Raw genomic sequence first — 18,242 nt, forward strand, 5'->3', positions numbered from 1 at the left:
TTTAAAAAATTAGAAGCCCAGGATCTAAGATTCCATACTTTCTATTCACAATTATGGGTTAAACTAACCATCGGTGGCATTAGCTAAGAAGACCTTGGAATAAGACCCTCTGGAGACAACATCATGGGGGACAAGGAGGCTCCGGCTCAGACTGATCCACTCCGGACCTCATGCCAAACAGAACCCGACCGATAGACCTGCATCTAAAACACCCACATCCCGCAAACCTGCACGGGCTCGGACCATTCTCCTTTAACGCGTGCCTGAAACCGCGGAGTCCAACTAAGAGGACCAGCAGCGCCCTGGCCGTCTACAGCCTCCCTGGTCCCCGCAGCCGCCGCAGCTGCCGGGGGGGGGGGGGGGGGGGGAAGCTGCCAGAGGCGGGCGGCGGGTCCGCGCCGAGTCTCTGCGAACGTTGGGCCATCCCACGAGGCGGGCGCCGACTGGGCCTGCAAATCGCCGCCCGCCCGGCAGGGGGCGCCGCGGCGGCGAGGGCGGAACCGTGCGCCCGGGAGGGGGCGCGCGAGGCCGCCCGGGTCTCCGTCTCGCTTGCCCCCGCCCCGCCCCCGCCGCCCTCCTCGCGCCTCGGCGCGCGAGGCCCCGGCGAGGGGAGGGGCAGGGAGCGGCGGGCGCCCGAAACGGCCCTGGAGCTCGGAGCGCCGCGCGGGAGCAGCGCGAGCCCGAGGGGGCGGGGAGGCGGGCGGGCGTGCGCGCGCCGGGCGTGGGTGTGGGCGTGGGTAAGTAGAGCGGGCGCGGCGGCAGCGCGGGGCAGAGGGACGCCGGCTACCCTGGACAGCGCATCGCCGCCCGCCGGGGTCGCCGCGCCGCAGCCGCCGCGGATCATGGTGAGTGGGCGCCGCGCGCCGCCGGCGCCCTTCTCCTTTCTCTCCTCGACCAACGCACTGGGCGGGAAGGGGCCGGGCGGGCGGCGGCGCGGGAGCTGCGGGTTCGACCGCTGGAACCCGTCGCGCCGGGCGGGCCCGGGGAGGGGTCCGTGAACGTTTGGGTTGGGGGCGCGCGGGCCGGGTCGAGGCCGCGGTCTCGGGATCTTTGTCCGGGGCCGCGGTCCCGCCCCGGCACCTCGAGGCGCCCGCTCGCGTCCAGCCCCCTGTTGCAAGCACGCGGCCGGCCGGGCGCCGGGGATGCCCGACGAAACCGCCCCCCGCTCCCGCGGCGGCCATTCCCGCTCGTCCCCCGGACCCTGCTTTCCCCCGGCCTTCGACCCCTGGAGTGGGGGACGGCCTTTCCCTCGCGCGGTGCCGACCCTGCCTCGGGAAATTCTGGGGTTTTGTCTCTAACGGTTGAATCCGTGCCTCCTCTCCTCCCTGCACCGTGCCTGCAATCCCGGGGGTGTGTCTGCGTGCTTGCCCCGGCCTCCCCGGGGTTGCATCGCGGAGTCGGGGAGGTTTCCTTTTGTAAACGGGGATGGGGGGGATGGGGTGGCGGGGGGTCCTGGTGTGTCCTTTCCGACAACTACTCTCGTTCCCGGTTTCCCAGGCCAGTACTTGACTCTGAATTCTTAACGCTTTCTGCTGGCCATTAAGCTCTGTTCCTGGACAGAGAGGGGTGCGTGTGTCCGTGTGTGTCCCCGTGCCTCCGTATCCCGTGAACTGCCTGAGAGTTTTGGCAGAAGAACCTGTTTCTGGGACTACAAAAAGAGAAAGTGATGTGGTTTCCATATGGTTTCTTCTCCACTACCGGGCATGTTAAAATATGCTAATCTCCTTTCTTTTCCCCACTTCAGCTGACACTGATCAGTCCTAGATTTTGCTCTCTCTATCCTCTCAGGCGCATACCATCTACTTTATTATACGTGAAGCCTTCTCTGGCCACTCTGTCTAAAATTTCGGTCTTTCCTACCCCAGCCATCACAGTTCATATTACCCTTTTTGCTTCATTTTTTTTTTCTTTTCGTCATGTATTATTTAACACACTCTTTTGTTTACCTTGTTTACTGAACGTGTTCCCCACTAGAATGTGTCAGCGCAGAGATTTTTGTCCTTTTGTTCACTGCTGTATTTCTAGTGCCTAAACGGTACCTGGCCCATAGTGTGTGATCGGTACATCGAAGAGGAAATTAACCCAATAAAACAGGATGCTAATGATGATGTACAAAAGGGAAGCGGCAAGGCAGTTACAAGGATTATCCAGTTGACGTTTGTAATGATGAGAATCTCAAGGGAAGTTTGAGAGGAGGGATACTCTTGGAAAGGAGGGACTCAGCGTGGTGACCCTCAATGATGAAAATATAGCTGGCCCTCTCAATACCTGGGTCTATCACTTCATGCTCTTAACACCTTTGCACTGGGAAGGACAAAGCATTTTTAGTGCTAGCAGGCTCTCTCCTTGGGGGCCTGAGCCTTTGTTACAAATTATTATGAATTGTAATGAGTAAGGACACAAGTCCAGGGATATCGCCTTAATTGGATGGAAGAGTCATGGGAATTAATCTAAAAGAACCGAAATAAAGGGCTAGCTGTTACAAACACTACCCTATACTACTGTGATACTACCTTTATAGGAAAGTGTTTTTCAGAAACTTTGGGTTTTCAGAGGAGATCTTTTTATATATGTCCACGTACAAGTCCTCACACTTCAAAAAAAAAATGATGCTGTGAGTGGGAAGGTTTCGGGGGTGGGGGGAGGGGGTTAAATTCAAAAATAAACTAGTAGGTCCGTTCAGAAGGATACTGTTTTGGATCTAAGTCCAACATGAACAGCCTATCACGAGGTCTGCTAATTAATCTTATTCCAAAGCAAATATTTTTCCTTCAAATTCCTTTTGTTTTCCCATTTCTATAATGTAAATGGATAGCAATCCTTTGTTTTAAGCCTGGCTACATGTGTTTTTATAATCTGAGCCAAACTGCGTGGTAAAATTTACATGGGCAAGTTCCTGAAAATGATGTGATTATTATAGCCATTGCTGTTCAAGTTTAGCGGTTCTATAATTGCTGTCTTGGCCAGATAGGTAGTAAAAAGTAAAGATGTAAAGGAAGGAATAAGTTTGTCTTTGAAATTAAATCCAACCACCAAACATACATGAAAGACCCCTCATTCTTTTGATCCCAATTTATATTTCTAGGAGATTTTATGCAATGATTCCAGTCAAAAAATCAAGCCATTTTTTTTTCTTTCTATTGCTCAAAGGATGGCATTTTCAAGGCGTAGAAATTATCCTGTCGGGTAAGCTAAATTTTTGTTCCTTCAACAAATGGTTGAAATTTAACCCAGCTCCCTTAAAAAAACATTTTTTTTTTTTAATTGTATAACTCATCCCTTCAAAACATTGTAATCACCGTTGGGGAGGGTCAGATACTCCACAGGGTGTTTAAAATGTAAGTGGCTCCATATCCTATATTTACTTATATTCCGAAAACAGGGCTCTTCTGTTGAGGGTCGTGCCCAGGATCATCTCCCTTGGACATTGTACCATCTAACTTGAAAGTTTTGGATTTTTAGGAGTAGATGTTGATAAGAGGCAAGAGTTTGCACCAGTAATCTCTTATTGCAGCTAAACGGGGTGAAAATATGCCAACATGAGTAGCTCGGCAAAATTCTGAAGTTAAAAATTTTTACACATTTGTATTTTTCCTTTCTCGAATTGGGACATCACTGGTATGTCGCTGACTCCTGACAATGGACCATTCTAATAAATTGTTAGTTTCAACGTGACCATTTAAAATCTAACAATTTAAGAGTTGCAAAGTATAAATTGTTCTGGAATTCGTGTGGCAATTTAGACCTTGAGATCTGGGGTCAGTCAAGGATTTGAACTCCCAACACCAAGATTTTACTGTGTGACCTTAGGCAGATTCGCTTCTTTAGAACTTAGTGTTTTTTTCTTTTGTTTTGTTTTTGTTTTTTTGTAAAAAAAAAAAAAAAAGAATATCATTTCATAAGGTTGTTGGGAGGAACAAATGAGATAACGCATTAAATGTGGCTAGTGTAGTTCTTCGAGTGTTCAGAAAATATTATCTTTTATAATGACGTGCGTTCTTTCTTCCCTATCTGACTGTTTCTGGTTGAAAGACCTCAGAATAATGTCTGTGATTCACCTCAGGGTTCTTGTCCCCTTACGTGATTCTGAAACGTATCTAGTATTGCTCTATATCAGCACTGTCCAGTAGAAATATGCAAGCTGCATATGCAATTTTAAATTTTCTCATAGTCACACTAAAAAGTAAAACTGTGAAATTAATTTTAGTAATATATTTTATTTATGGGGTGCCTGGATGTCTCCGTTGGTTAAGCGTCTTACTTCAGCTCAAGTCATAATCTCACGGTTCATGAGTTTGAGCCCTGCATCAGAGACTCTGCTGTCAGCACAGAGCCTGCTTTGGACCCTCTGTCTCTCTCTCTCTCTCTCTCTCTCTCTCTCTCTCTCTGCCCCTTCCCCACTGGTTCTCTCTCTCTCAGAATAAATGAGTAAACTTAAAAAATATATATTTTGTTAACCTAATTCATGCAATTATTATTTCAACATGTAATCATGTAAAAAAAAAAATTGGATACTTTACATTCTTTTTTTTTTTTCCCCACATGGAATCTTCAAAATCTGGTTGTGTGTTTTATGCCGATAGCTCGTTCAGTTCAGGCTAGCCACAATTTCAAGTGCTGGTTTGCCGCATGTGGTTAGAAGCTACTGTGCAGACAAAACAGCCCCAAATGTTACTCATCTTCCAAATTTCCCTCTTAACCTGCCGGACCCTCCCCGCTCCTGAGAATCGCACTGCCACCTTAAACCTCATGTTACTAAAAGTCAGCTACTCGCCTTTCACCCTGTCCTCTCTGTTCCCTTCGGCTGTTAGTAATTCCACCAGCTCTCAAGTCTACTGTGTCTGAAATCTGATTCTCACTCTCCTTCTTCTATTGTTTTGTGTAGAATCTCACATTTTTACTTGAAAATATCTTTATGTCTCCTCTCTTCTCCAACCCCCTATCCACTAGTCTTGCCTTTTTTTTTTTTTTTTTTTTAAACAGGTTTCCTCCTTTGTGGTCCCTTAGTTTTTAACCTTTTTCCTTGAGGTCCATTATTGCAAGGCCAGAGGCCTCATTTTCAGTTAGTAGCTTAAAGGTAGGGGGGCTCTGGGGACTCCCAGGTGGCTCAGTCGGTTAAGCGTCCGACTTTGGCTCAGGTCATGATCTCGCGGTCCGTGGGTTCGAGCCCTGTGTCGGGCTCTATGCTGACAGCTTGGAGCCTGCTTCGGATTCTATGTCTCCTTCTCTCTCTGCCCCTCCCCCACTCATGCTCTGTCTCTCCCCATCTCTCAAAAATGAATAAACATAAAAATAAAATAAAAGGTGGGGGGCTCTAGCCCTAATATATTTCCAAGGCTTCCCTCTTGCCTTCCTGTGCTGTGCTCCCATTCCTTGTGCCTCCTTCCTGCCTCTGGAGAGAGGGAAGTTCTCTACTGCCCAGGACCGCCCAGGCGCTGGGCTTCACATTCTTCCATTCTCTCATGGCTCTTCTGTGCGTTAAGTTACACTTTCTATTTTATACCTTATTCCTGGGTTTCGCACCGTTATCAAATATCCAAAGACACATAATTCCTTTACCTGAAAATCTGTTATTGAAATGACCCACCTACGGAAAGATGCACAGATAAAGGAAGGAGAAAAATCAACCATGGGAAGGGACAGTGAAATTATTCTTTGAGCTTTAGCTACCTTTCAAGAAATATCAGTGGACCCGATGAATGATAATAATAGCAACAACAACCGCAGCAGTGGTGACACCTTACATTTATTCGGGGCTTTGCAGGAAACAGAACACTTTCTTCGAGCCTGGTGAACAAAGGCGCGAGACAGAAGAAGGGCACTGGACCGAGAGTCAAGAAACCTGGTTTCTTTCTAGTCCTGGCTTTGTTATTGACTAGCTCTGTTCCCTTAATTGCACCACTCTGAGACACTGTTTACTCAGCTGCAAAATGGGGTATTCTTTTTTTCACGAGATCGTTTTGGCAGAATCAGTGGAGCCTCTACACTGGCTCTTCCCGCTGGCTGGCTGGCTGGATCTTTCTGCCAGAGAGCTGTGTGGCTGTCTTCTGAATACCTTCTTCTTCTTCTTTTTTTTTTTTTTTTTAATATAATTTTTTTTTTCTTAACTGTTGAGAGAAAACAGATCTTAGGATCAAAATAGTCTTGGGAAACAGTAGAGAAGTTTTCTCGTTCTCACTCTGTTTTTTTTTTTTTTTTTTGAAGTATAGCTGATACACAAGGCTATATTAATTTCAGGTGTACGATGTAGTGATTCAACAAACCTGTACGTTATGCTGTGCTCACCATAAGCATAGCTACCATCTGTCATCATGCAACATTAGCACACTCTCATTGACCATATGTATTCAGCATGCTGTACCTTTCATCCCTGTGACTTATTTATCCCATAATTGGAGGCCTATGTCTCCCACTCGCTTTTACCCATTTTGCCCATCCTCTATGCCCCATCCCTCTGGCTATCGCCAGTTCTCTGTATTTATGGGTCAGTTTCTGCTTTTGTTCATTTGCTTTGTGTGTTTTTTTTTATTCCACATACACATGAAATCGTGTGGTATTTGTGTTTCTCTGTCACGCTTATTTCACTTAGCGTAACATTCTAGGTCCTACAGTGTTGTCACAAATGACAAAATCTCATCTTTTTTTTTTTTTTATGACGGAGTAATATTCTGTTGTGTATTTATACACATTATCTTCTTTATCTGCATATCTACTGCTGGACACTTGAGTTGCTCCCATACTTTGGCTATTATAAATAACGTTGTAGTTAAAAAAAAAAAAGGCGCATATATCTTTTCGAATTAGTGTTTTCATTTCCTTTGGATATGTACCCAGTAGTGAAGTTAGTGGATCATATGGTAGTTCTATTTTTTATTGTTTGAGGAACCTCCATACTGTTTTCCACAGTGGCTACACCAGCTTGCATTCCCAACAGCAGTGCAAGAGGGTTCCTCTTCCTCCACTTGCTTTCCAACACTTGTTATTTCTTGTCTCTTTGATCCTAGCCATTCTGGCACGCATAATATGGTAGCTCATTGTGGTCTTGATTTGATTAGTGATGTCGAGCGTATTTTCATGTGTCCTGGCCAACTGTATGTCTTCTTTGGAAAAGTTTCTTTTCAGGTAGGTCCTCTGCCCATTTTCTAATTGGATTATTTGGGGGGGGGGTGGTTCTTGGTGTTGAATTTTATGTTATTTATGTATCATTTGCAAATATCTTCTATTCAGCAGGTTGCCTTTTTGTTATGTTGATAGTTTCCTTCACTGTGCAGAAGCTTTTTATTTATATAGTGTTTTTTTGCCTTTGTTTCCCTTGCCTGAGGAGACAGATCTAGAACAATATTACTAAGGCCTATGTCAAAGAAATTACTGCCTATATTTTCTTTTAGGAATTTTATGGTTTGGGGTCTCCCATTCAGGTCTTTAATCCATTTTGAGTTTCTTTTTGTGTATGGTGTGAGAAAGTGGTCCGGCCTCATTCTTTTGCATGTAGCTGTTCAGTTTTCCTAGCACCATTAATTGAAAAGATGGTCTTTCCCCACTGTATATTCTTGCCTCTTTTGTCATAGGCTAATTAACCAACATAAGCATGAATTCATTTCTGGGGTTTCTGCTCTGTTCCATTGGTCTGTGTCTATTTTTGTGCCAGTACCATACTCTTTTGATTCCTGTAGCTTTGTAGCATATTTTGAAATTGGATTGTGATACCTCCAGCTTTGTTCTTTCTCAAGATTGCTTTGGCTGTTGAAGGTCTTCTGTGGTTCCATAGCAACTTTAGGATTATTTGTTCTGAGATGTGTGAAAATGCTGTTGTATTTCATTTTCAATGTTGGTTGCATTGAATCTGTAGATTACTTTGGGTAGTATGGACATTTTCACAATATTATTCCTCCAGTCCATGAGAATGGTATATCTTTTCATTTGTTTGTGGTGTCTTCAATTTCTTTTATCAGTGTTTTATACTTTACAGAGCATAGGTCTTTCACTTCCTTGGTAAAGTTTATTCCTAAGTATTCTTTTTGGTGCAGTTACAAATAGAATTGTTTTCACAGTTTCTCTTTCTGCTTTGTTATTAGGATATAGAAATGCAACAGATTTCTGCATGTTAATTTTATGTCTTGCAATCTTACAGAATTCACTTATTCTAATTGTGTTGTGGTGAAGTATTCAGGGTTATCTATAGATAGTATCCTGTCATCTACAACTAGTTTTCCTTCTTCCTTACCAATTTGGATACCATTTATTTTGGTTCGTTGTGTGGTTGCTGTGGCTGTGACCTCCAGTATTGTGTTGAAGAAAAGTGGTGAGAGTGGACATTCTTGTCTTAATCCTGATCTTAGAGGAAAAGCTTTCTGTTTTTCCACCAATGAGTATGATATTAGCTCTGGTTTGTCATATATGGCCTTTATGATGTTAAGGTATATTCCCTCTAAGCACACTTTGTCGAACATTTTTATCACAACTGGATGTTAAATTTTGTCAGATGCTTTTTTGCATCTATCGACATGATCATATGATTATTATCCTTAGTTTTGTTAATGTGGTATATCCTGTTGACTGATTTGCAGATGTTGACCATCGTTGCTCCCTGTAATAAATCCCACTTGATCATGGTGATCCTTTTAATGTGATGTTGGAATTGGTTTGCTAATATTTTATTGGGGATTTTTGCATCTATGTTCATTAGGTATATTGGCCTATAGTTTTCTTTCTTTCTTTTTTTCTTTTTCTTTTTCTTTTTTTTTTTTTGGTAGTGTGTGGTTTTGGTATCACAGTAATGCTGACCTCATAGAATGTATTTGGAAGCTTCCTTCCTCTTCTGTTTTTGGAATAGTTTGAGAATTGATGATAACTCTTCTTTAAATGTATGGTAGAATTCACTTGTGAATCCCTCTGGTCCTAGACTTTTGTTTACTGGAAGTTTTTTGATTACTGATTGAATTTTGTTACTAGTAATTGGTCTGTTCAGATTTTCCATTTTTCCCTGACTCACTTTTGGAAGATTGTACATTTCTAAGAATTTACCCATTTCTTCTAGGTTGTCCAGTTTGTTGGCGTATAATTTTTCATAGTAATCTTTCATAATCTTCTGCATTTCTGTGGTGTTGGCTGTTACATCTCTTTCATTTCTGATGTTATTTATTTGGGTCCTCTCTTTGTTTCTTGCTGAGTTTGGCTAAAGGTTTATCAATTTTGTTTATCTTTTTAAAGACCCAATTTTTGGTTTCATTGATCTTTTCTTTCCCTCTCTTCTGCCACCCCTCTTGTTATATTGATCCCTTTTTCATTATGTAATACCAGTCTTTGTTTGTTACCATCTCTGTTTTAAAGTCTGTTTTGTCTGATATAAGTATTGCTAGTTTGGCTTTTTTTTTCCTCCCTTTGCATGAAATATCTTTTCCTATCCCTTCACTTTCAATCTGTATGTGTCTTTAGATCTGAAGTGGGCAGCATATATGAATCATTTTTTTTCAATCATCCCACATCTTTTTTTTTTAATGTTTATTTTTGCTAGAGAGAGAGAGAGAGCAAGTGAGTGGGGAGAGGCAGAGAGAGAGGGAGACACAGAATCCAAAGGAGGTTCCAGACTCTGAGCTGTCAGCACAGAGCCTGACGCAGGGCTTGAACTCATGGACTGTGAGATCATGACCTGAGCCAAAATAGGACACATAACTGACTGAGCCACCCAGCCCCCCACCCCCCCCCCACCCCCGCCATCCTACATCTTTTGATTAGAGCATTTAGACCATTTACATTTAAAATAATTATTGATAGGGGCGCTTGGGTGGCTCAGTCGGTGAAGGGTCCGACTTCAGCTCAGGTCATGATCTCGAGGTCTGGGGGTTTGAGCGCTGCATTGGGCTCTGTGCTAACAGCTCAGAGCCTAGAGCCTGCTTCAGATTCTGTCTCCCTCTCTCTGCTCCTCTCCTGCTCGCACTCTGTCTCTCTCACTCTCCCTCAAAAATAAGTAAACATTAAAAAAATAAATAAAAATAAAGTAATTATTGATAGATATATACTTCCTCCCATTTGTTAATTGTTATCTGGGATTTTTTTTCTTTTATAGTTCTCTGTTCTTTTCTTTCTTTTCTTTTTTTTTCTTGCTCTCTTTCCTTGTGCTTGAGGACTTTCTTTAGTGTTATGTTTGGCTCTCTTTCTCTCTTTTTTTAAACGCATTTATATAGGTTTTTGGTTTGTGCTTTCCATGAGGTTCATAATAACATTTTAAATATATGGCAGTCTATATTAAGTTGATGGTCACTTAAATTCACACACATTATAAGGAAACTATTTTTACTCCTGCATCACGTTTTACATATTTGTTGTCATATTTTACATCTTTCTATTTTACGAGTTCCCTTAACTAATTTTTAATATATAATTGACTTTGCTGCTTTTGTTCTGTTATATGCATAGTAGCTCTATAAGTGATTGTTTGTTTTCTTTACTGTGTGTTTGCCTTTCCTCATGAAATTTTGTCTTTTCATAATTTTCTAATTTTGAAAAGTTCCTAATTTTCTTAATTATGACTGTTTCTTCTTCACTTAATGAAGTCCCTGTAACATTTCCTGTAAGGCCAGTTTAGCGGCGATGACTCCTTTAACTTTTGTTTGTTTGGGAAACTGTCTGTCGTTCCTTCTATTCTGGATGATAATCTTGATGCTGGGTAGAGCATCAAGCATTTTCCTTTTAAGCACCTTAAATATATCATTCCACTCCCTTCTGGCCTGCAAAGCTTCTGCTGAAAAATCAGCTGACAGCCTCCTGAGATTTACCATGAACATATGTAATTAGTTTCTCCTTTCTTGTTGCTTTCAAAATTCTCTCTTTGTAATCTTTAACATTTTAGTTATTATGTACCATGGCGTGGGCCTCCTTTGTTCATCTTCTTTGAAACTTTTTGTGCTTCTTGAACCTAGAAGTCTGTTTCTTTCACTAGGTTAGTGAAGTGTTCAGCTATTACTGCTTTAAATATGATTTCTGCCACTTTCTCTCTTTTCCTTCTGGGACACATATAATGAAAATGTTTCTTTCCTTGGTGTTGTCCAAGAAATCCTTTAACCTATCCTCCTTTTATTATTCTTTTTGATTTTTGCTGTTCAGCTTGGGTGCTTTCTTTCCGTTACCTTGTCTTCCAGATTGCTGATCTGTTCTTCTGCATCCTATAATCTATTGTTGATTCCCTTTAGTGTATTTTTCATTTCAGTTATTGCTTAATAACTTCTTAATTAGACCTACCCTAACCACTCTATTTAAAACTAAAACCTGCCCTGCCATATTCACACCTGCCTGATCCCCTTACACTGCTGTATTTTTTCATAGTACTTACAATCTAATGACTACTCATTTATATAGCACTTTGTACATCTTACTAGTTTACTTATTATGTGAGATGATTTTTGTCCCTTCATGTCTCCCTTTGTTTACAAGCTTCATGAAGGCAGATTTTTGTTTGCCTTGCTCAGTAAAGCATCTCAAGCATCTAGGCTAATGCCTGACCTATAGTAAATGCTAAACAGTTGTTTGCTGATAAAGTGAAGGCCGGTTGTGCTGGTTCCCAGTGCAGTGCTCTTTTCTCATCAGTCTGCTTTGCAAACATACCCACAGTACAGTTCTTTTAAAGACTAGTATCTCTTAATGCATTCACAATTTTTTATCACATTTTAGCTTAGGCACGTTTCAGTAATGTAGCTGTTTTATCCATGCACATATGTTTGTGTAACCTTTCAGTGAATAAGGCATCTGTATTCCTACAACTATATTTATACTTCACAATCATTGTATTTGTGGAAGGGGTCAGGTTATGTCCTTTTTAAGTAATGAAATGTATAATTTTATTATAAATACTTATTGAAATTAAAATGTGTATCCATTTCTATAGTTACATTTGCTTGTTATAATTTGTCGATGAGGCTAGATTATGTTGTTATCTTTACATAATGAAATCTAGAACAGTGTTAAATTCTTACCGAAATTTAAAAAAAATGAATATCCTAATAGTAGTATAAACAAACCTATGATTTGTGAATTTACTGAGTAATTATTTTGGTTTTTACATATATGTTGTCTTTTCTGGCTTTAGTCGCTTAAATACACTATAAGCATGGTAATATTATTTTATATTTATTAATCAGTTAATGTGTGTATAACTGCATTAAAAAACATTTATCTTTTTTGAAGTCTTATAAACAACTTTTGAGAGAGGCAAGTCCTGTATCAGTATACCTACTTTATAGGTGAGGAAATTGAGTTTCAAAAAAAGATAAGTGATTTATTCAAAGTCACATACTAGAGGTAGCAAAACCACGTATAAACCTTCTGATTCCAAAAATATAACCTATTGTATTCCATATAGATTTATCCATGAGCCAGTGTAAATGTACTTTTCTCATATAAATCTGATGAAAGCAATAGTACTTTTTACCATTATCATAGGTGACAATAGGAAAATCAGAATGACTTCCCCATGTAGTTTCTTCCCCATTAATTATAAGAATAGATGGATAGATAGGTAAATATATGTTTGTATTTATGTACATAATATTTGTATTTACATATTACGTAGATCATAGGTATGTACTTACATGTATACACACATATATACACAAATATGTAAAACCTAAAGATCCATTTCAAATATGTGGAAAGTGGAGCCAGCAAGGGAAAGTGTTTTTGTAAATGGAAGTGATTATGGACAACGTATGTGCTTATACATACTCTACAAGTGTAATCTTTTAGCATAATAAATAGGACACTCATATAGTAGACAGTTAAGTAATAAATATTCAACTAAAGTGGTTGCTGTTTTTAAATAGAATGACTTCAGTATTAAGACATAGATCAGAGAGACGAGTGGTAGCTTTGCACATAAGTTTTGTTTCATAATGACAGTTTATCATTTGAGTTGACTTGCAATACTTAAAGACTTAAGTTATTGATTTTTCCATATTGCTGAGCAGAATTTGGTTAATAGAATCTTTGAGTTTAACAGCTTTTAAGGCCACTTGGGGACCCTGAGTCTTTTAGTAGGGTCCAAGGTTTATTGACTGTTAAGTTACACTGAAGTTAGATAGAGTTAGTTAGAGTCAGATTAAAAATTAACTCAACCCTTTAAAGAAGAAAACAGAAGTTGTCCATAATGTGAAAATAAAATTATGTCATTTTCATTTTTCCGGAAAAAGTTCTGATCAGCTTATTTTCTTTGCCTATGAGAGGTCTGTGCAGTATTCCCCAAGACATGGCAGGACAAAGAAGGAGCCTATACTTTGACCTTTTCTGCTCTCATTCCAGGGGCTTTCCTTAAATTGTTACAGGGAAGATTCATTCTCTTGGAGTCAGCAGCTTCCTTGATTTGGGGAATTGCATATTTTGTGACTGTTTTAATGTCAGCGGTGCAGTTATGCTTAAGGAGGGTGCGCTGGGCTGTCAGAAAATACTCGGTTCCACTTCTAGGACATCCCAGTCAAGATTGTCCTTAGAGGCCAATTCACATCCCTTTCTCCATGGGCTAGGGAATTGTTACCTCTTTGAATGTTTCAGGGTAAGCATTCCCCCCTTCCCCTTGGTCTTTTCTGTACTCAGACTCCTAAAAAGAAATGGCATGAGCTGCAACTTTTTTTGAGATTTAACTGCCTGAAGTCTGTTTCAAGCTCACCAGTGCAAAGCAGCCATACTAGTTAAAAAAGAATAAAAATAGTCTCAGCCTACATCAGGGCTAGCTTCTTTATTGAGCCAAGAATGTGATCAGGACCAGGAGGTGGTTGGTAATTGAGGACCAAAATCATCAGGATTGATAAGGCTGAAGCCAAGGTTTTGTGTGTGACACCAGGGAACTCAGATGAGTCAATTCAGTGAGAGGAGAAAAAATTAAACCAGTTGTCTGGGAAGTGACATGGGTAGATGGGGGCCAGAACTTGGGAATTTAGACAGGTGTTTAAATGCACATTCCCATACTGGATGAAACCATACCCACTGAATCAATCTCTGAGCGAGGGGCTTTGGAATCTGCATTCCAGGAATCAAGTCCACGTAAATCTGGAATCTGGTATTCTAGGGGATCAGAGGAATGAACTAACAAACATATTTAGCATATGTTTCATGAATGGATTGGAATCGACACTGGATCTTGACTAGGTTAGATTTTGATACATGAGAAAAAGGGTGAATGTAGAATCAAGCAGAACATTCCATTTAGGGGAGATGACTGGGTAAGGATCCACAGAGCAATAACAGATATATTTGAGAAATACTCTACTGTGAGCAATTTACAGACAGGGCCTTATATCCTCGCAGAGCCTAGCTTACATTAGATGCTCAGTAAATGTCTTTTGAATCGTGAAGGCTGTGGACCAACAGGATTATGAGATGGGTCAAGTCAGATTTTTGAGGAGTCTTGAATCTAAGAAGTTCCTTCTAGATTTTGTAAATGAAGTGTTTGGAGTGGAGAGTCAAATGATGAAAGCGTCATTTAGGAAGATTAACCTGATTTCCATAATACCTGGGCTGGGAGAGCCTGGATAAGGAGGTCATAAAGGGGTCGAACTAATATGTCAGTATTCCCTTGTTTTCACGTTGTCAACATTTGAAAAACTTCTTTCTTGAACCACACACTCGTGGGTTCAATTCTCTACTCCAATTACCTCATCTATAAAATGTGTATAATGACACATGGTGGAGATTGGGTCACATGAGATAACCTACATACAAAGTTCCTCATAATATGCAAGCTAAGCTAGCTGATAGTGAATACTCAAAACTGGGGCTGTTACCCACAGAAACTTAATCAGATTCATCTTTACAATCCTAAGTTTTTTTTTCTCTGCGCCTGGAATAGAGATTTTGTTGTTGTTATTGTTAAACTAGATTACATTTACGTACATTTTTAAAATCTTCATATTCCTGTGACAATGGATTTTAGTTTAACATTCAGGACTTTTCCTGGAGAGAATGAAAGAGTAATAAAAATTTCATTCTCTGATATTTAGTTCCTTTTCTCTTCCGGCTGCATGGGGTCTGTTAATTAGCGAAAAATGAAAAACCAAGCTCCTTGCTAGTTTCAAAACCGTTTTTCCTGCTGAATAGTTCTTACCTATAGATGCACTCATGTTATGGAACGGAATGTAGTTTGAAAATTGTTGCATGGATTTGAATCATAACTTGAGAAAATCCTGGGAGCTGCACATAATCAGATTAAACCTTAGCTGTTTGCCCAGCTGCCTACATCAAATTGCCTATGTCTTGAGCTTCTTAATGGTGCTTAATCTAATGCCTTAATCCTTAAAAATTTACCTTATAAGAAAACATATCTTCAGCTCTCTGCCTTTCCCACTGGATTGTCATTATTTCAGTTACTAAAACCTTATGTAGAGTGGATAATAATCTAAATCCATACAAATTGGATTTGTAGACTGTATTGGAAATAATGAGGAAAGAGAATACATGTTTGTTTCCCTACTTTTTTCTTCCCACCTTTCCCCTGTCAGTTTAGAAGTAGTGAAAATTGATTATAAACTTAAGTGTATGGGTAAAAACGAAATAAGTGGACAATATAGGACTTTCTGCCCAATCTAGGAGGAGACAGCATTAGAAGAGACTAAGATGAGGTGGGTGGGAAAAGTAGAAGAGCCATCAGACATGTTGAGGGCCGCGAATAGGCCAGCCTGGCTGGTGTGAAGTTGTTGCATCAAGGACTGGTCCCAGCAAGGCTGGAGGACTGCTTTGGACCAAACAGAATGAAGTCTCTGGGTTTCTGGTCAAAGTCCCTGATGCCCTCCAACATAAAATTCTTTCCTATCTGGGAGACTTCTAGTGTCTTGCATGGCTTGACTCCCTATCAGTTCATTTTCAAATAAAATAGAATAATTACACTTTCAATTTTTGAGCACCTTCAGAGGACCTTCTGGCAGCATCCCAGATGGTGATCATCATAATAGCACATGCTTGGAGAGCACTTTTTCAAGGTACAGAACTCTTTCACTGTTGAGACAAGCATGAATTAAAGAAGGGATGTTTCGTGTGTGTGTGTGTGTGTGTGTGTGTGTGTGTGTGTGTGTGTGTAGTCACTCCCTTTAGGTTATCCAAGTATGATGGCAGTGGGAGATAATAAGGTATGCCCCTGAATTGGGATTTGAAAACGCAGGACACTGAATGAATGATTGTCTATTTAGCTTCTTCTTAGTGTCCAGCCTATCATAGGTATCTTTGCAATCCTCTGAAACTAGGGTTACTCTTCTCATTTTATAGAAAGCAAAGATACTGCTCAGAGACAATGCCACTGAGTGTCAGAATCAAGACTAGAACCCTTGTGAACTCTCATTCTTTGCAATGGACCACACTGGGTGCCAGGCTACCTCTTCGAACCATAGCTTTAAGTGACACCCCCCCCCCCACCAGCCTCAGACACCCATGTGAGTGAGTGGCAGGAAGGCAGAGCATTCCTGTAAACAGTGGTGGATCATGATTTACTACCTCTCTGAAGTTAGGCACCTTGCTTTACCTCTTTAAACCCCACTTTACTCATCTGTCAAGGGAGATAAAATGCCTATCTTGCAGAGTAGTTGAGAGAATTAAGTGAGATAGTAGGATGTAATGTTAATATGCCCAGTAAATACAACAGTTGGTACTCACTAAGCACTTTCTAACAATTTTCATTTATTATTGTCACCAGTAGTTTCTGTAATGAAGAAATCAATCAGCCTGTAGTGAAGAAATTGCAGGCTGTTTCTGAAATTAGGAACTCCTAGATGTATTGTTTCAAGAAAAAAATACCCTAAAAAAGCAAGCTTCATAGCAACTGTAGATAACTCATGAGGGAGAATGTAATCCTTTTTTTCATAAACCAATGCATAAGAAAAGAAAGGAAGAGGAAAAGCCTACGACCATTATTATAACTTGGAGGCAGTCTAGTCTTCTGAGGGAGATACTTTGGACTGAAGTCCTCTGACAATCAGCCCATTTGCCTATACCTGCTTCTCACTGACGATAAAATCTCTTTACAAAAAGTGGCCAGACAAAGCATAAGAGACTCTTAAAAACTGAGAACAAACTGAGGGTGGATGGGGGTGGGAGGGCGGGGAGGGTGGGTGATGGGTATCGAGGAGGGCACCTGTTGGGATGAGCGCTGGGTGTTGTATGGAAACCAGTTTGACAATAAATTTCATGTTAAAAAACAAAAACAAAAAAAATGAAAAACAGAAAGTGGCCAGACTGAGGAGTCAGTAAATAGTTCAGTCAAGTAGTAGCTTATCAGGGCAGCCACGACACGGACCTGTTTTAATCTATCATGGAGTTAAAATACTACATCCAAATCTAAAGCAAAACCAAATCCTCAAAACAACCAAAGCAATTTATACATTGCTATAAAGAAACTCGCAGCCCTCATTTGGTGGATGGAAGAGAAGAGAAATCCAAGTGTCTGTAGATTCTCCCCACCTCTCAAAAAAAAGCCCAAATTAGGTCCATTTAGAGGAATGGTATCAGAGGGGAAGTTTTTATCTAGTTACAAGCAAAAGGAAATGGTTATTTCCATAGAAATATGGCTTTCAGAGTAAGAGGTAATAGTTCTGTCACATTCTGGAAATGTTCACTTCTGAGGGCTCACTTTTTTAAGACGTTGACCAACTAGAATAAATCCAGAAAGGAATGCCGAAGAGTGTAAGGGTCTAGAGCTCTTGTGCTATATATGGACATATGTCTACTACCTAACGCATTCAACTGATGCTTGTGGCTGGAAGGAGGAAGGGAGGGTCAGAGGACACAGTAGGGAGGAGGGAGGGGAGGAAGGGAGGGTGGGAGCAGGTGGGTTTACAGAGGCTGGTTAGCCAGGAAAGCTGAAGCATGGTGTGAAATGCCTGTCGTCAATGTCTGAAGGGCTCTCAGGTGAAAAAGAATACTAGCTGTGTGTGATGTCAGAGGAAAGAAGCAAGATTGATGGGTAACACTTGAATACAGAAAGATTTTTTAGCTCAAAATAAGAGCTTCCCAAAAACAAAAAACATTTTAAAAACTGAATGTGCTACCTTGCAAAGTAGTGAGAAGTCTTTCTCTGGAGTTTTTCCAGTACGATGGGTGAATTTCTATTGGAATTATTGTAGAAAGCAGTTATTTCCAGCTTTGGGTGGAAAGTTGAGTTAGGGGTCTGTGATTCTCTGATATTATGAGAGCCAGTACGCTGCCCCTTGATTCATCTGAGGTTTAAAACATCAATCTGTGTTTCTCCTTTCTATGTGGCTATTCATAACAAA

The 18,242-nt window shown here is 40.9% G+C and overlaps 1 protein-coding gene across 1 annotated transcript in view; it reads left to right on the forward strand.

The window, feature by feature from the left end:
- Positions 1-571: 571 nt before the first annotated feature.
- Positions 572-18,242, forward strand: part of ELOVL2 (ELOVL fatty acid elongase 2) — a 66,610-nt gene continuing 48,939 nt past the window's right edge. Inside the window, exon 1 of the mRNA XM_045497406.1 lies at positions 572-845. Coding sequence (XP_045353362.1) covers positions 843-845 — 3 coding nt within the window. The 5' untranslated portion in view covers positions 572-842. The remainder of the gene's footprint in view (positions 846-18,242) is intronic.

Source organism: Leopardus geoffroyi, chromosome B2, assembly GCF_018350155.1.
Source record: "Leopardus geoffroyi isolate Oge1 chromosome B2, O.geoffroyi_Oge1_pat1.0, whole genome shotgun sequence".
Lineage (NCBI taxonomy): Eukaryota > Metazoa > Chordata > Mammalia > Carnivora > Felidae > Leopardus > Leopardus geoffroyi.